This window comes from Ambystoma mexicanum, chromosome 1q, assembly GCF_040938575.1.
Source record: "Ambystoma mexicanum isolate Mex_15411 chromosome 1q, UKY_AmexF1_1, whole genome shotgun sequence".
NCBI classification, from domain to species: domain Eukaryota; kingdom Metazoa; phylum Chordata; class Amphibia; order Caudata; family Ambystomatidae; genus Ambystoma; species Ambystoma mexicanum.
This window is the reverse complement of record NC_090922.1, coordinates 835,759,137-835,778,926: the sequence shown is the minus strand read 5'-3', so window position 1 is coordinate 835,778,926 and position 19,790 is coordinate 835,759,137. Positions and strand designations below refer to the sequence as shown.

General features: G+C 46.2%; 1 protein-coding gene across 3 annotated transcripts in view; it reads left to right on the top strand.

Moving 5' to 3' along the window:
- The window catches only part of CEP350 (centrosomal protein 350), a 2,433,119-nt gene that overhangs the window by 1,007,762 nt on the left and 1,405,567 nt on the right, over positions 1–19,790 (top strand). For all 3 annotated transcript variants that reach the window (XM_069641456.1, XM_069641455.1, XM_069641457.1), the window contains one exon: positions 15,775–15,938. In XM_069641456.1, the coding sequence (XP_069497557.1) occupies positions 15,775–15,938 (164 nt within the window). The remainder of the gene's footprint in view (positions 1–15,774; positions 15,939–19,790) is intronic.

Here is a 19,790-nt window from a genome sequence, read left to right as displayed (position 1 = left end):
ATCACCAGGGTGTTATTGACTCGTGGTTAGTGACCCCCATTGGTACAATGTTGGCCACAGTTATCCGCACAGCGTCCTCCGGGGTCGTGAATAAGTGGCTCTTATGGTGGATCATTTTTTGTTTGGTGGGAAATGGAAGAGCAGAGTGTTGAATGCTATGTTCGCAGAGCAACCTGTAAACCACTTAAAAGCTCTTTTGCATTCCTTGAACCAGTGGGCTGTAATCGGGGAAGAACATTATTCTGGAGGATTGATACTGGAGGTCTCCCATGGATCTAGCTGCTTTCAGGATTAAGTCCTTGTCCCTATGACTGAATACCTACGTGAGGATGGGGAGTGGTGGCAGACCCAGCGCCGGGCGAAGGCCCAGGGAACTATGCATGCGTTAGATCACAAAGTGGCAGGACAGAACAGGGTGGTCCAGTAGCTTGGGCAGCAGTTTCCCCAAAAAGGGCTCCAGTGACCCCGTCTCTGTGAATCCGGCAATCTAACAATGCGTAGGTTTACGTCAAGATCTGTTTTCAAGATTTGTATACTTGGCTTTGATGGGGTAAAGGTCCTTTAGTTTGGCTGTGTTGACTTCCAGTTTTTGAGTTGTAGTGTCGACCACCTGGACTCTCTGATCCGTCTCAAACATCCTGGAGGACAGCTGCTCTATTGGCATTTGATCGGTCTAACCTAGTGACCATGCCTACATTTCTGGTCTATCCCATGAATGCTCTGTTGGAGCTGTAGCATAAGTTGTGCTATCTGATCCAGGGGGGGAAACCTGGACAATTGCTTTTGTAGTCATGTTGTTGGAGATGTGCAGGGACTTGACGGCCGTGGACAACTTCTGTGGGAGAAGTTAAGCTTGGATTGTTTGAGTTGCCGGGTTTGCCCAACACAATATAGCCCCCCCCCCCTCTATCCATGTGTGTCTGGTCATGGGCTCTGTGACTGATCTGGTCAGTTTGTCCCTTCTCCCCAGAGCCCCGCGCCACCCCCTCCCCCCATGAGGCTTGGGAGGTAAGCATGCTGCGCAAAACCCTACCTAGGGGTTTGGGCAAACGGGACCTCACTGGGAGTGACTCCCTTTTGTGGGACAAGGACTCCCGATATGAGACCTCTCCGACCCCCGTGTCCACCTATATTAATGCTGTTTTGAGTGTTGTTGCTTCAGACTGGCTAATATCAAACAGTTTTTCTCCAGACAATGGTTATTTTCGTTTAGCAGATGGTCAACGAAGAACACACCCCTTTTTCTACAACAAAGTATTTACTCCCAGAAAGAACTGTAAATGTCGAGCGATCTCCTACGCAGAGAGGAGACTGAGTCACAAACAGAGACGTACCCCTGTAGAAGAGACATTGTGGAAGGGTGGAGCCATGACAGACTGCAGGCCGGTGGTGGTGTGGGCAGCAAGCTGAGTGCTAGCCAAACGCTGGGAGGCTGGAGTCCTCTTCGACCTAGCAGCCAAGGTAGAAGGGAGAAGCGGAAATGGGAAATCCCCGATTTCCTCTGGTGATGCGACCACAAGTTCAGAGCGGTAGGCCGAGAGCATGGCAACCAAGACCAGATCGCTGGGGATGATACTAATCCCCAAACTCCATATCCCCCGAACATCAGGGATCCAGGGACACAGTTTGTAGGAAGCGAATGCTCCCACCAAGAGAGTTCTGTCGAGAGATATGGACACTTTGACTTTAGCACCAGAGAATCTGTAAGGTCACGGGAGCCTGAGAATCCTAAGAGTCGACACCTGTTATCTGGCTGGGAAAGAAAAGCATAAACATTTTGAGTCAAGAGAACATATATGGTTGAGAGCGCCACACAGGTTCAAAGGAACAAGGGCTCAGTGTGAAGGATCATATGAGAAACAGACGAATCTTGGATACCGGTTAGAAGTAGTACAGCTGAGGCTCTGGGAGTCTGAGAAGTTTGAACAGGCAAACACCCCTGTGAAACTGAGCAAGAAGGAAATCTTCTCCTTGTTACTTACATTGGAAATGTTGCCAAGCTTTTGAAAGTCTGAAAGGTCGAACAGGGCAGGATCCTGTGTGAAGCAAGTTGATTCAAGTATAAAACTCGTACGTCTAGGTTGTGGAAGCCAACCAACATATGAGAAATTAAGATATTGAAAGGGGACGAGAATCCTGAGCGTAGAGAAGTAAAACAAAATCCAAGCCAAGGAAGTTGGTGTGTTTCTGAGAACCTGAGTAACCTAAGTGAAGTCATATTTTATCTAGAGAGAATATTAAGTTACTAAGGTCCCTGAGAGAGCCGCAGGACTTTGGGAGGAACCAAGAGACTGAGAATCGTTCCCACAAAGGTTTTTAGGCACATTTGGCTTTAGCAAACTTTACTTTGTTCATCCAGGTCTGGAGGCAAGACTGAAGTTATTTTGGAAGTTTTATTTTTGAACTTTGAAACAGTTGCCATGTTTGGCCAGGCAGAAGTCTAACCCTGAGACTATGTCCCAGTCTCCACCTTTCTGTTTTGTGTCTTAAGTGGTAGGGCCAGTTAAGACTCTTACCCTTGCCGCCGGTGGTCAGTAGCGTCCCTCCGCTGGCTCTGCTCGAATGTGCTTCCAGGTGAGTGGAGGCCTCAACCACTGGTAAAGATTGCGGGCACAGGATCAACTGCACTTACAAAGCTGATTGTGTGGCAGCGCTTTCCTCACAGGGGATTTAACACTTCTTACATATAATATTTTGTTAGCGGGTCATCTGCTTCAGGAGGGTGGAACAGGATAATCGGGCTTTAGGAGAGCCTCTCTATGTAGCAGCCATTTGGGTCAGCTGCTCTCCATTGCCCCTTCAAGTTAAGTTAAAAAAAAGTGTTTACATGCATGTTTAAATGTAGCATTGTAAAGCTGTATGCGTGCGCTTGCAGTAGTTTCAGTGTGTTGTTCTCAAAGGTTGACTGTGTTCATGCGCCTTTGTGTGTTTAGTTGGAGTTAATCTTGCAAGTTATTTACAGTGGCATTGATGTCATGTTGTGGGCGTAGTATTATAGATGTAATATACACTGGCAATGCTGGCATATATTGTGGGTACAGCATCATGAAAGTGATTTACAGTGGTGGCATATATTGCAGGGGTAGTACCCCAAAAGTGATTTTAAAATATAGCAGTGCCTGCATATATCGGGGTACAGCTTCATAAGTGATCTACTGTGGGGGCAGCATCATGAACGTGATATACAGCGACAATGCGAATATAGAGAACCAATTACAACTTGTAAGTCTTTTTTTCCCAAACATTGTTCCATAGAATGCATCATTTCAACCCATTATTTTAAAATGAGTTGCATCCTCCCTCCAGAACCGACTCTGCATCACTTGAAGGCCCCTAGCTAGGCTTGACTACTCATGCTAAAAAATGGTGAAAATATTCACCACCAGCCAATTCCCTTGAATCGTTGACAGTGCCAGTACCTCCAACAAGAGGTACTTGATCGCTGTGCCCCCAAATCCAAAAGCTGCCTCCAACACTGACCAACATGAAACCAGCTTCTGTTTCATTCAAACTTTCCTAAGGGTTGCAGTATAACACTTGGTCCTTGGGATGCCAATCGCTTGCTGTTGGAATCCTTCGCCTTTTAGAAGCTCTAACATTTGCACTCTTTTCTCCCAGTTACAGCATGCTGACTGTGATTAAATGACTTCTGCTCTGCAGGAGTATAAGGTTGAACAGTAGCTAAACCACCTGTTCAGCCTTCACACTTCTACATGCCAACAGTAATCCCAATCATAAAGGTAGAACAGGCACAGCCTGTGCTATATTCTTCGGTAACTTTTGTGGTAATGTGAGCCGAGGGAAGGTTATACTTTTGAAAGGGGTGTGAATGTGAGACAGTAGCAACCCAAAGATCAATAGTATAAACATTGTAGAAAAGAATGCCCAATCAAGGTTACATAAAATATATATATATATATATTTCTGAGGCTTGTGGAATCTGCTTAGATCACATGCTGTGCATAGGCCGACATCTAGTGGAAGCTGCGGAGTATTACAGTTTGTTTTTTGAAACTCAAAAATGGGCGTCGACACAGGGCGTGCCAGTAATACTATCCCTAGTGTGACGTCCACTGTACCCATGATCCCTCACCCATGTAGGACCCTCAGATTGATTTTTTCCGCCATACTTGTCGGAAGCAACCCGCAGAGTTCCCTGGCTTTAGCCATAATTTGCTAAATATACATTTCCGCAATACCCACGTCGAGTCATCGGAATGCGAAGCTCAACGCCGGACCGGAGAAGAAAACTGCCGTCGAACTACACGACAGACTTTGGGCCTCGGAAGGCCTCTGGCCTCGGCCCTCTACAAGTAGGGAGAGAAGGGGGTGGTTCATACTCTTCACTCACATATATTTTCATATATATATTCCTACACACTAGCTCGCTGCCACAGGGTGCGTATGGAGGGAATCCCTTTCCAATTTTGCCCCAAGTGCAACCGCAAGTACCCTTGGGTTGACATTGACAGACACGCCACCTGTAAACTCTGCCTGCCGAGGGACCACCCCGAGGCGAATTGCAGAGCCTGTAGCCGGTTCAAGGCTAAAACTTTAAAGGACCGTTCGATCAAACGTTGGGCCCACCACGCCAGGCAACGAGAGGCCATGGAAGCGGAGGGCGCCTTCAGTGATGGCAGCAACGCCGTACTATCGGACAGTGAGGGCAACGTGTCGTCGAGAGACAGCCAAGCGCAAGTCCCCGACTTCGGAAGGTTGTCCAGCAGGGCAGCTATGGGGAAAACACCCGGCGACACGAGCGCTACCCACACCACTTCCACTAAGCACTCGAAGTCCAACCAAGACTCGACGCGCACGTCGAGTCCACGGAAAGAGGGACACAGAGAACAGTCCACCGAATCGGTGTCCTCTGGACGTTTTCGATCTAGATCACCGCATGACACCAGACAACCATCCACTGTTGCCAAGAGTGCCTCTCTTACTAAAGTAATGGAGGTTCGATCGTCCAAAGCCAACCTCCATCCCCAGGCCACACACCAGGAGTCAGCGTCAGCAGACCGCTCGACACCTATCCCGTGTCCCGACGTACTCAATCTACGGAACGGGACACTACCCCCGAATCTCGACGCCAGACGTCGAAAAGCTTGGAAAAGGTGAAAACCCCAGGGAAACATTCTTGCACTCACGGGGAGGGGGGAAAACAGCAGAAGAAGCCTCCTCAACCTTCTTCTACACCACAGATACCTAAGGACAGCTCCAAGTCCTTTGTTAAACATTCTAAGACCCCTGCACAAGCCCATAGGTCCAGTCAGGAGATTGCAGGGAAACACCCCCAAGAGAGGGTAATTCCCAGCTCAAAACAATGGTCCAGTGAGGACATAGACAGTTATGTCCAGAATGTCATCCCTAGCAGACTTCTATGCCAAGAATCCAGAGCACTTCTTCTCGTATACCCCGGACGGGGCTACTCCCTCAGGGTCTAGGGACCCGCACCCCCCTAGTAAAAAACCTTGAATTGAGGCACCAACACAAGGTCGGTCTTCTGACCCGTTTTAAGTACAGCCATACTCTCAGTATAATGAGGATCCACTACAGGATGAGGATCCAGAATTGGCAGCGCTGGATGACCAAACTGGGGCGGACTACTATGGGGATGACGAGTACCAAGACGAGGACGAAGATAACCCAGAAGTCTACAGAGTAGACTCCCCAGTAGACAAGGAACCTCCGGTTACCAACTCTCCAGTTGACAACCAACCTCTACTAAATGAGGTTTTATCCAAAGCGGCGGAACACTTCCTCATAGATACTCGGGGAGCTCAGGAGGAAAGGGACTTAGCCGAGGAATTAGTGGGAGAAAAGAGACCCATTGCCCAGGCCATCCCTATTCTCAAATCTATACAAAGGAGGATTGATCCTTCCCTTCTAAATCAACCACCCTCCGTGACAAAAGGTACATTCCCTAGACCACCAGAAGATCCTCCTCGAGGAGATCGTCAATCTTCTAGAAAAGGACACTATCGAACTTGTCCCGGGCAAACGGGTAAACAAGGGTATTTATTCAACTTACTTCCTTGTGCCAATAAAAGATCTAACAATGCGCCCAGTCTTAGACTTACGCCCTGCAAACAAGTATGTCAAGCCCCAAACATTTTGCATGACTACTCTCCAAGAGGTAATCCCCCTCCTAAAAAAGGGGGATTACATGGCAACACTGGACATGAAAAATGTCTATTTTCCTATTTCCATGTTCCCAGTGCACAGAAGATTCTTGCGCTTCAAGGTGGACAGTCAGCACTACCAGTTCAAGGTGCTGCCCTTCGGTATAGCCTCGGCTCCAAGGGTATTCACGAAGGTTCTGACGGTGGTGCCGGCACACCTACGCAGGGAGGCAATCCCAGGGTACCCTTACCTGGACGACTGGCTCATCACGGGGGAGACACCAGCAATTTACAGTTCAAATATTCAAAGAACGATCGACCTCCTCTTCGAATTGGGTTTCTCCATAAACGAGAAAAAATCAACCCTGGTGCCAAGCACCTCCAAACAGTTCCTAGGAGCTGTACTAAACACTCAAGAGGGGTTGGCCTTTCCATCAGAGGAAAGAATTCAGAACATACTACTGCAGATTCCTCAACATCAGTCCGGTCGCCAGATAACGGTACGCAAAGCGATGCGTTTGGTAGGCTTGATGCCGTCATGTATTTACCTGGTTGTCATGATGCATGGGAGCAGGCATCATGTCGCCTTGAGAAAACCCAGCAACCCCTGCTAGGGGCTGTCTGGGTTCAGTCCTGGCGCCTGTGGCGCCAGGCTCATAGGTGCACACTTACCTGAAGCAGACCATGCTGGAAGAAGATCCAAGCCCATGTGAGGCCTGTAAGGGACTACTTTACCTTAGGGACTATTTTGTTACTCGGGTGTGGTCGGGGAGGAATACCTACCTGGGACTACTTTGGAGGCTATTTAAACCACGCCCAAAGAGCAGCACACGCTTTGCGTTATTCTGCATCCGGCAGCGTAACGCTCACCGTGCCAGCAGTAGCATCCAGCCTTCTGCCATGCCCGCCTCGAACCTGGAGCACCTAGAAAGAAGGAAAGAAGCAAAGGTTAGAACAAGAGTATTACCTGATTTCTTACCTGATTCCGGATTCATCGCATTTTCAAACCAGAGGAAAGACTTTGTTTTAAAAGCGTTGCATCGCCAGCAGCAGCGCCGCGCCAAACTCACCGTTCCACGCAGCATCTCTTCGATCCGGCATTGTCTCCATCTTAACATCGCCGAATCCCGGCCCCTAAGGGGGACAAGAAACAACAAGGTGAGCAGAGAGAACAGACAGAGACAATCTCTTTAGCCACCATATGATTACCTGATTTTACCGCCAGAGGTATAATTAATCAGCACGCCACATCTTCTTATGCCGCACCTGTAAGATAAGGAGAAAGCAGCAAGTTTAACCCTTGGTATTATTTACCAGACAGTGTTGGGTAACAGACTTTTACCGGAGCTCTTTTAGCTGTCAATCCTCTTATTGGGACAAAGCTGCAAGATAAAAGAGGAATTCGACAGGAGTGAATTCCAGACATTTTGAACTCTTATGAACTTTATACTTACGGCTCTTCGCCAGGATCTTTTGGAGTCAGGATTCGTCTACAACTCTTCCAACACCTTCAAGCCAGTGAAGTAACTGGTCATCAATGCGTTATTTCGAAGGATGGAGGGCTCATCCCACAAGAATATAAGGTGAGATTGCTGAGAGGGCGCTTCCTTCTCATTAGTGGGAAGGACAGTGGGAGTGCTATCACTTGAATCCACAAGTGGATAAATCCATCTCTCCACTTGTAGGAGAATATTTCTACGGGCCAAGCAGACAAAATTAGGAGGGCAGATCCAGTCAGACATCGCTGCACTACGCATCACGTGGGTGGAGGCCGCAGCAGTCCGGGTCCGACCGACGCCCCTGTGGGAGCCAGGTGAGCGTAACACTGGTCCCCCATGGGCGCCTGCGCATGCGTCCCATGCAAGAATGGTTGGTGAAACAGTGGTCTCAGGCAAGTGGTAAGTGGGACGATCTAGTGGTCGTTTCGCCAACACTAGTACAATATCTTCACTGGTGGACAAGAGAGAACCTATCAAAGGGGAAGCCTTTTACGATCCAGAGGTTCAAGCTGTAGTCACTACAGACACATCCCTATCGGGGTGGGGAGCACACCTCTGTCACGACCCACACTCTGAAGACCCCCTGGCCAACCTATGGGCCAGGGAGAGTCTTGATTCCATTCCCCACTAAACCCAAGAAATTGCAGCCTAGGCCTTCTTGGGGCCAGTCCTGGCGCCTTTGGCGCTAGGCTCATGTTTGAATATGGACTTGTGCTTGGGAGCTACTTTTCATTAATGCCAGTCATGTGGAGGCATCCTCATAACCTGGCTCCTTGAAACCAGGCTTGCAGTGTGTTTTTGGGTGTGGTACCATGGGGACTATTTTACCTGGACTTCTTTCTTGAAGCTATTTAAACCAAACCCGAATAGACTGACACGCTTCGCGTTAGTTTGCATTTCTGCAACGTAACGCTCACCGTGTTCAGCTTCAGCCACAAACCTCGGAAGAACAGCACCTGCAAAGGAAAGGAGAAGACATCGTGAGAAAAGGCAGCAGCTTACCTGAACTTCATCGCCAGCGGTCCGCAGCTCTCCCGACCATCATCCTGGAACCAGCGCTCCTTCAGATCGACGGACCTGTAAAAGAGAAGAAACAAGGCATTAGACATTGTACAATTAATAAACTGTGCCGAAAGGCTTACCTCGCCAGCCGCTCCTCAATCAGCATCACTACGGAAATTCCATACCCCGGCCGAGTACCGCGACTTGTGATGAGGAAAAGATAACAGGTTAGCAAAGGCAAGGCATCTCTATCGTAGAACATAGCGCCTACTCACCGCATCAAGGCGCTCCAAAAACGCCCATGCTTACCGGCGAAACACAGATTCCGCCTTGCCACATATTGGACTTCCGCGTACCTAGGAAGAAAGACATTGTTTAAAAGGCATGCAAGAACAGCAATATTCACAGCAGTAAGACCTACCTGAAAGACTCGAGACGGGCCGGCATCAGTGAAGCAACTCGATCACCATTGCCCACCAAGCACAATGCGCCCCTGCCAAGACAGCAGGACGGAGAACGCGCAAACATCTAAAACAAGGTGAGGAGAAGTCCAGAAGGGTCGCAGACCTACAGGGAGGTGGGAGGCTGTTTACCCCGGTTGCCCAGTCCTGAACATAGCTTACCTGTATTCCAGGCAGAACTCTTCCGCTGGTCGCATCTGGGAATCGCAAGGAGGGACATCTGAACCCCAACTGCTGGGTGGCGCCCCCTTGGAACCAGGTGAGCGTAACAACCTCCTTCACTACACAGCACAGGGTCTCTGGTCTCACTCAGTGGCAAAGAATCATATCAATCTGCTAGAGCTTCTAGCAGTATTCAGAGCACTTCAAGCGTTCGAGCCCCACCTGTTAAACCTGTCAGTGCAGATCCTAACGGACAGCACAACTGCGATGTTCTACCTAAACAAGCAGGGAGGGACTCGTTTGCCAAATCTGTCCAAGCTTGCCCAGAAAATTTGGATATGGGCACTCAGACGGAACATTTACCTGTCATCGCAACATGTTCCAGGGGATCTCAATTCTCTAGCAGACTCCTTGAGCAGAGATCCTCTCCCACAAGAACACGAGTGGTCGCTAAACAGAGAAGTTGTAGAAGACATCTTCTCACGGTGGGGTTTCCCCACTGCCGACCTATTCGCCACAAGCGAAAACAAACAATGTCCAGGATTCGCATCCGGGTTCCCACAGCCACACTCCATGGGGAACGCCCTATGGATGGATTGGTCAGGGATGTTTGCCTACGCTTTTCCACCAACCCCCCTTATGAGGAAGGTGGTCAACAAGATGCACAGGGAATTGACGACGCTCATCCTAGTTGCTCCCATGTGGGTGAGGCAACCGTGGTTACCACACCTACGCAGACTAGCCGTGTGCGAACCCATCAGACTCCCGTGCTGGCACAACCTACTGTCCCAGCACCAAGGACAAACTACACCCACAACCCAACTCAATGAACCTGGTAGCATGGCTCCTGAGGTCATAGAGTTTGGACATCTCAATTTACCACAGAGATGTATGGATATCCTAAAAGAATCTAGGAAACCAAACACAAGGTACTGTTACTTTGATAAATAGAAAAGATTTGTTGTCTGGTGCAGAATAAGCAATTCAACCCAGTTGATTGTACTCCTTCCAATATTGTCACCTACATGCTCCACCTGCTGGACGCAGGCCTTGTATTCAACTCACTCAAGGTACATCTGGCAGCGATATCTGCCTACACCACTTCCCACAGCAAGGTTTTGTGGTGGAAAGTACCAGTGGTGAAGGCCTTCATGGAAGAAGTAAAGAGACTCCACCCTCCAATCTCTAACCCACCACCGGGTTGGGACCTTAATGTGGTGCTTGCTAAGCTCGTGGGCCCACCATTTGAACCCATACATAAAGCCAGTCTCAAACACCTGACCTATAAAACTGCCTTCTTAGTAGCCATTACATCGATAAGAAGGGTCAGTGAAATTCAATCTCTGTCAGTGCAGGATCCTTTCTTTACTGTTCATAAGGATAAACTGGTTATACGTACACACCCTAGGTTCTCGCCTAAGTTTATTTCAAAATTCCACGTGAACCAGTCCATTGAGCTCCCGGCCTTCTTCCAAGAACCCAAAAACTCTGCTGAGGTGAAACTACACACTCTAGATGTGCGAAGAGCGGTCCTCTACTATGTAAACAAGACCAGACCGCTAAGAAAAACAGATCAACTGTTTGTCTCCGTAGCTACAGGCAAAGAGGGAGATCGCGTCTCTAAAGGTGCCATCTCTAAGTGGATTGTAAATTGTATCCATCTGTGTTACTCCCTTTCTGAAAGAACTTTGCCTTTTATGCCTAGAGCTCACTCTACAAGAGGCATTGGGGCCACTCTAGCTTTCATTGCAAATGTACCCCTTGACACCATTTGCAAAGCAGCTACTTGGAGCTCTATTCTCACTTTTACTCAGCACTACTGCATTGACACTCATTCCAAGACAGATACCCAAGTGGGACAAGCGGTTCTAAGACATCTGTTTGCTCAGGACCCTTCTCACATCCCACCTACTTCTTCTAATACTGCTCGCTAATCTATGCACAGCATGTGATCTAAGCAGATTCCACAAGCCGCAAGAGATACATTACTCACCGTAATCATATTTCTGATGCTTGTATCTGCTTAGATTCACATGCGGCACACCTTTCCTCCCCTCTGAGAGAAGGCGCATGGATGCTTGTAGTCTTATCTTCCTTCTATCTGCTTGGATAATCTGTACTCGCGCTACTCCTCATGCTACCTCTTGTCAGAAAAAATACAATCTGAGGGTCCTACACGCGTGAAGGGTCATGGGTACAGTGGACGTCACACTAGGGATAGTATTACTGGCACGCCCTGTGTCGACGCCCATTTTCGAGTTTCGAAAAACAAACTGTAATACTCTGCAGCTTCCACTAGATGTCGGCCTATGCACAGCATGTGAATCTAAGCAGATACAAGCATCAGAAATACGATTATGGTGAGTAATGTATCTCATATACTTTCATTGAACAAATCAATTATACAACTATTAAAAAAACTATAAAAACCTACCCCTGTAAAAAAACAAAATGCAGAATAGATATATGTAGGATCTCCAGAGACTTTAGCAGGGAGGAAAGAGGTAACAATTGCAAAAATGTGACTCAAAGGCTATGTGTCTTGAAGAAGGAGCAGGAGGGCCTTAGCCAGTCACTAGGGCCCCGAATAATGGATCACAGGAACACAGGCTCTCAATAGTACCTGATTCTAGTGCTTAGGTGCTTTGAAAGGGTTCAATTAGGCTTTAAAATGCTGTACAGGCGGGTCAAACCAGGTGTGGCCAGTCACTTTGGTCCCAGGTGTTGTGTGCTTCGAGCGGTGCTCTGTGGTTTGAACGTCCGATGCTAGGTCTGTAGGTCACCAGGAGCCGTTCAGTCAAATGTGATTGCAAATGAGTACCGCTGGTTTGGTTCGATGACTGAGGCAATGATCCAGTAGTTTGAGTTGAGCTGCAATGCAGCATTTCTAAGTCTTCTGCATGGTGCAGTGGTGCGTGAGCCAGAGGGGTGACGAGTTTCTGCTGGGGCGTTGAGCTCGGTTGATAATGCAACAACATCGGTTCTAAGCAGAGTGCCAAAGGCGACATCAGCGATCCTGGATTTTCAAAAGCGACTAACACGGTTCTAATGTTGCCTGAGTTGGTTCGACCAGTGACAAATTGGAGACCTGGCTGCTTAGGCCCTCTCGATGCTGTGAGTCCCACTCCAGGGGGCTGCAGGATGAGTCCTTTTCAGTTTCTGCTCTTCCAGCCTAGAGAGGTTGGCTAGCACAGTTGTAAGCCTTTGTCCTCCACAAAAGTCACCCCCAATGTGCTCTGTGGATGGGAGTGGGGCAGAGGTTTCTTCTGCCTTGGAACACCTGTCTTCATCTCTCGCAGAGGGCTTTGGAAAGGCCTGCTCTCTCAACAGGTTACAAGTGAATTCTTCCTGATGTCCTTAAATGTCCAAATATGTATCTCAGGAGTATGAGAACCGCTCTTTTAGCTTTAAGGCCCTGTCCTTGAGGCAAGTGACCCTTGCCTCCTGATGCTTTTCTCAGAATATCATGTTTTGCAGCAAATGGAGGGGACACAGAGAAAATCCCACAGAGAATTAAGATGTAGGAACCATTCTTCAAGTTCACTTCTGTTCCATAACTGTCCTAACTCTGCCCCGTTCTCAGCTTGCACATTCAAATGCTGTCTGGTGTGCCACCCTCTATTGTGAGGCAGGCATTTGATATGGAATTGCTTCTTTGAGGCCAAGTTCCCAGCAAAGCTCTTTTTATGAGCTACATGGTTTGGCCGGGAGAAGATACCCTTCCTCCCAGAGAGTCAACAGAAGCAGGTATCCTGTCCTTTATCCCGTTCACTGGAATGCAGACAGTTGGGCGCCTGGAATCCACCTCTCATAGCTACCCTGAGCTCACACGGTTGATACTGGTATGCTTCAAATCGGATCTGGCTTTAATAATTGTCAACCATCTGCCTCCATTTCCAAACCAGGGATAGCTTATTTTTCCAGATTATCCTGCCAACAGACAATGGTTTATCATAATTATTATGGTTGTGGAACAGAAGGGCAGACTTAAATGCAACCTCGGCACTGCAGTGACTTTGTGGTCACAGTAGGTGTCAAACGAGGCACCTGTGACCTATGAACATGCTCTGCATCACTTGAGAGCAGGTGCTGCAGGTCAGGTAACTGATACATTCAAGCACAGGTGTACGTTATGCTTTTTGCCTGGAGTTTAATGAAAGGGTGGTTTAGTCAGCAGTCCACTCTTTCGGCGATGGAATTACCTGCATAATTTCATTATTTAATAATTTTTCAAAAGCCACGGCTTTTACATCCTGCCAGGTGGCGATTTTCCACATTTGCTTTTACTTGTGCACCCTGTTCTTCCTCTATACATAAAATATGTGAAAAGCAAGAAATATTTGTCACCTTGGCCAATTCCTGAGACATTTGAATTTATGCTGCACTGGGCTTTGTCAATACCCCGTCCCAAGGCTGTTGTATTCATCCTTTTTAAGCTTTGTATTTTTTTTTTACCCTGTTGCACAGTGCTGAAAATGTCCGATTTGAAAGCAAATTGTGTATGTTAGATCTCTTTTGGCCCAAAATGACACTAGTGGTTGGAATGATCGGCTTAATGAACACATCTATCTTTGCGATTAATTTATTAATGAGCTGGGTGTTTGTGTTGTAATCTAGTTTGTTGATTTCCACTAGCTGTACGATTACTTTTGAAAACCCTATTCTTTTGCTATGCAGGCAATCTAAAAGTATACTTGGCTATATCCAATGTAAGCACTGCAGGCCCAAAGGGACACATTGAAACCAATCCAAACCCCTGTGGTTAATGGAATATAAGGGATGTGCTTGAAATAACCTTACCTAATTTACCTTGTTGGGCACAGTCTGGGAATTTTTGATGTGAACAAGAAGTTGTTCTAGTCACAGGTTATTATCTAAAAATATAGATCTGACATGGAAGACGAGAAGACTGAAATGCTCATTGTTGGTTCACCCTAGAACTTACAAAAACGAAGTCCCAACTACTCCAACATCATAATTGATGACAATACCATCCCGGTCGCCAAAAACGTGAAAACACTTGGATTCTATCTCGATGCCAATATTAACCTCACTAAACAAGTCAACTCGACCGCTTCAGCCACCGCCTATACAGGAAAACTAATTAGAGCCTGCAGACCATTTCTTTCCTCTAACAGTTGCCTCACACTAGCCATAGCACTTAAACAATCTAAGTTAGACTACTGCAGCCGCCTATACTTAGGTGCTAACCAAGCGATAATTAGTAAACTCCAAGTGCTTCAAAACAATGCACTACGGGCAGCGCTAAACATTCCCAGACGTGAGCACATCTCTGCCATTAGAACTACTTGCAAATGGTTCACCATCCAACATAAAATCGATCTACAAACCCTCCGCCTTACTTACAAAGCTCTCAACCATCTAGCCCCCCTTACCTTACTAACAAATTCACCATGAAATCCTCCATCAGAACCACGAGATCTTCCAATACCCTATGTCTTACAGTACCTAGATTTACCTCTAAAAGAGCCAGAGGCTCGAGCTTCACTGTCCTCGCCTCCCAACTCTGGAACGCCCTGCCATTGAATATTAAGTCTTCCAAATCCTTCCAGTCATTCAGGAAACTTGCCCTTGGGTGGCTTCTGACAAATAGGCAACATTTAAGCTAGACTCAGATATAAACTGTACATATTGCACATGTCTCATTTTGTCATTATTGGTTGTTATCACCTCCACTGTCTGTATATTCTGTATATTTCTGCTGCTCTACTATTACTGCTTATTACCATGTATTATGCCTTGTAAATTGTACTAAGCGCCCTTTTACTCCCGGGTCTGGAGCGCTATAGAAATAAACAAACAAACAAACAAACAATGATGCAGGTTCTGAAGGCAGCAGAAGGAGATGATACAAAGACACATCCTGACACTATGGGGTTAAGCCACAGGATGGGCTTCATAAACTGAATTCAGGGATGGATGCAGCGGGTTGAGCACAGGTATTACCAGCATACTGCACCCACCATCCGTTTTTCATCCGTTTTTCAGTCTTATGTAAGCCTATTTTAAACTTGCAGCTTGGTCAGATGAAAATAGATCCAATGAACAAAAGAGGATTCCAGTAATACAACACCTACAGAGGAAGGTAGGGTTGGTTTTTACAAGGGGTCTGGGCATCTTGAACCAGAAAGGCAATTCGTTTTTAGGAGTAACAAAGTATAAAATGTGGGCAGCAATTAAAGGTAATCATTGATAAAAGTAGCTTCTCTAATAGGGGGAGGACTTTGAAAGAAAAGCCCTGAATAAAAAGCAACCAAGGAAAGCATTTAAAGAATACTTTTTTTTTTTTTAGTTTTAGTGTGAAAAGTTTGTATTCACTAAATACAAATGTAAGTAATACAAAAACCAGGAATACAACCCATAGATCAGTAATTAAAGCATACCCAATGTGAATATAGATAAGACTGGATAGGGCATAGGTTGTCACACATTGGATGCTTAAGTAAGTTATCCGAAAAGCTCAGTCAATGGTTTGTGTATTTCAATTGCCTTTCCTTTGCTTCTTAGGCCCAATGCGATTCTCCCCTGCTGCCCTCCAGCATCGTATGGCAGCAGAGCTCAACTATCTGAGCACAATTGAAGAGTCTGTGCGCCAACTCTCTGATGTGGAACGGGTCAGAGGGATATCATTGGCTCAGCAGGAGACTGTTTCTTTGGCCCAGATCCTCAAGGTGAGTTATTTCTAATGGGGAAGCAAGAAATGGTTATGCTAGTGGGTCGAGTGGTAATGGGTTACAAGGTGGTTGACTAGCATTTCGTTTACATGCTATTGGGCAAAACAATTTTTTGACAAATTGTTTGATACAAATTAAGGATTCAATGAGTTGCATAGGGGTGGATCACTTTGATTGCTGCAGTTAAGTTATGCATGCTTGGTATTTTTGCTGATATTGGATTTGTTCAGTAGATTAGCTTAGTTGGGTTTCTGTTCAGTTCCTTTTTTATCAGTGTATTTGATATTTAACACAAGTTCCTTTTTATTAAGAAGCATCATTTTCTGTCGAGTTTTCCAATGCTTTTTCTGTTGGCGGCATCACCAAGGAAAATATATTTACTAACTAGTGTTTTAAGTAGTTGTTGTATTTCATGTTGTGCTATGCAAAGTGTGTCTATGTGCCTCATTCAGCAGTGCCCTCCTCCCTCATAACGTGTCTCAAAACTGTTAGGGCCAGTCCGTTCTATGAGGTCTGAGTTCTTTCTGTTAGTAACTGGAAGAGATGTTTGCACCTATAAATACTACTTTAGCGCATCACACTGATTGAGTATATTCTTCAACAAATTGGCCATTAACTGTCATATGCACTCAACAGTGCAGTGTGTTGTAACAGCCAAGCCTGGAGCCCTCTGCAGATCAAGAACCCTTCAGGTCCTGCTAGGTCATTATGCAAGAATGGGGACGCCATTTGAGTAAGAAGCCGAACGAGTGCTCCGTAATATATAAACAAGTAATCACACGAAGCTTAACTCACCCATCGTAATTACGATATCGACTAAACAAGAATACAACCATGCGGGTTATGGAGAATAGAAGAGCTTTTGCAAAGGATCTCTGATGTTACAGATCATAGACCATCTAGACTTACATAAAACAACCAGAAAAAGATTGAAAAAGAGAATTGAGACGTCCCACAATAAAATGAAGATGCCCACCCCTAACAAGAGAAATGGAGCGCAAGACAAAAAATGAGAAGATTGTCTTCTTTAACTATCGACTGTGACTACAATTGCCACAGCCCAAGTCCTGAAGAAAGCCGAGAACTGGATCTATTCCGCTGAACCCGGTTGACTAATAGAGGGCCCGGCTGATTACCCGACTCTCTTGACTCAGCAAAATTGAGATTGAGCCTGTCTGAATCGCACTCCGATTTTAATGTGTAACAAAAATTGAACACCGATAGACCTATGGAGTGATCTAACTAGTCCATAAGGTCTCTATTTTTTCGTGTGTATGTTTTTTAACAACTTGATAAATCACACATTTGGAAGCAATACAAATAAAAATAGAAGAATTTGACTTCTATAAGTGTGCTCCTATTTTTAGTGGTCAAGGGAAAGTAGTGAGAGAGGTTAGGGCAAGTTTCTCTTTCATCCCTTAACCTTGATGGGTCATACATTGGCGCACTACCAGGGTTAGCTACATATACTTAGGGATAGGAAGAGCCTTCTGTACGGACAATTGGTAATCTATAGGGAACAAAGTTTGAGGATTAATATGGTAAATTAATTGTTCTGTCTGTGATGTGTTAAAGCAAAATAAAGCAAGCCAGGGTGAGAAAACTAGCCAAAAAGTGGTGTGTCTCCCTCCTTAAAGAAAAAGAAGCGGCAGAAGTGGAAGAAGTGTTTCATTCTTATGAACAATGTCATGTTGGTCACGGATGCGCATGATAAGGAAAGGAACTTCTCTAAAATAAGGCAACCCTCGTACAGCATCCTCATAACGGGAGTACAGCTCATGCAGGTCTCTGGTTCGCTCCACAAGATTATATATGCTTTTATGTTTCCGGCCACATTGAAGCCTGAGTGGAGCATGTCACTGGTTTCAGCAGCACTAAATACTTATTCTGGGTACTGCCTTCACTTCATAGAAGAATGATCATTGGAAACCTTTATGTCTCTAAAAGGGTTCACTGGCAGAATTTGGGATGTAGCTAAAGCTGGGTACCAACAAAAATGTCCTCTTGGTTGAATATGTGACAGCGAAGGAAGGCATATTGCAGATAGTTCTAGAGGTGCTCTCATATAACAGTGGGGTTCCATTGGGAAGATGATTAGCAAAATCGGAGGGACTGAAATATTCTCCAGCCTCGACCTTTGTAGTGCACATCACCAAGTTGATCTCGCAGAAGACATTAAAGCATAGGCTGGCCGCTTATTTCCAGGAAGATAACCTGGTGTACAGTAAGGATGGGAAAGAACACACCGCTACATTGGAGAGGGTGTTAGCCAGCCTAATTTAAAATAAATAATAATAATAATGCGAAAGCTGAGAAATTAAAACTGTTGCAGGATCAATTGAGTGTCTGGGGCATACTCATCTGAGAAGGGATTGAGCCCAAAGATCACTTATAAAGGGCATGATAGCTGCTCCCAGGCCTACCAATGAAGAAGTGTTGTTTCTTGACCCCTGTGAATATTACACCAAATCAATACTGAATGTGGCACTGACACTTAATCCATTGTGAACCACACAGAGGCAAACGTAAAAATGTTTGAAACATGCCCCCGCAGGACATTTTTGAGAGAGCCTAAGAAAGCATTGCAACAACACGTCCTAGCAGCAAAACAGGTCCACCATGGGAACATTTGATTCAAGAGGGAAGGGGATAAGAGCTGTGCTGACTCAGACGTTGACAAATCAAAGTCCCAATTAGTTTCACCTCAAGGACACTAACCAATGCCGAAAGGCACTACTGAATAGAGGCACTTATGTCTTTGGGTGCAGAACATTACAAATAGTTCCTCCGGGGAGCAGAATTTGCCTTAACAAACTACCACAAGCCTCTCCTGCATGCTCATTCACAACAAAGTGTAAAGCTGTCTTTCGCCCCTGATGGACTATGGTGACAATGTAACAGACTGCTAAGACCGTTTTTATTTTTGGGAATTCTCTAGATCCTTTCTGAGGTCCTTTGACGAATCTGGACAATTCGTCCCTTCTCCCCAGAGGGGAGCCACCCCCTGTGACGCTAGGAAGGTGAGCCCGCTATGCAAGACCCTCCCTAGTAGTCTGGGAAAGATGGACCTCACTGGCAGTGACTCCACTATTCCCATTCTATAGTGGAACTCCCTGTCCAAAACACTGTCTGCATATATGGATGTTGAAAAGACTTTGATATCTCCAGCAACAACGCTATTTTACCAAGATTCTTCTTTACCCCTCTTGGCAGTAGGCCCTCTTGGCTGTAGGTAATGCTGAACACAGTCTGAGTGCCAAGTTAAACGAAGGAGGACACCATTCAAGTTATCCCAGTGACCAGCCCTACAGATATCAGCGACTTTTACTCCCTAAAATAGGCAAATAATTCCCAAAAAAATGAAGAGAGTAAAAGTAGTCGCAACAAAATAGAAACGGACACATAGAAGCCTGTCTCCCTCCTTTCATCCAGACCGCTCCATGAATGTTTGGACCAGGAGTGCACATGGTGCCGGAGCTAAAGAGGTCAAATGTGACTTGGTGCCAAAAAATATTTATTAGAAACCATTTCTGTTTCACAGTCGAACCCTATTTGTACTCTCGTATTAAATATTCCCGTTGGGAATGGGACATCCTTTTTTACTCCCTAAAAATTATTTTACTCCAAGATGGCCGCGGGTAGGGAAAAAAGGTACAGTTGAACTCTACCTCCGGGCCCCCTCTGAAGCATGCTATTAGCACAGGTGGAGCACCCCTTTGATGTGGCGGCCACCGCGATAAAGGAGCTGGGCAGCTAGATAGTGGGTCGGGGGCAACTGCTGTGAGGAGAAGCGCAGCAGGGGTGAAAGGAAGGGGCTGCAGGAGAGAGGGGAGCAGAACAGCGTTGTTG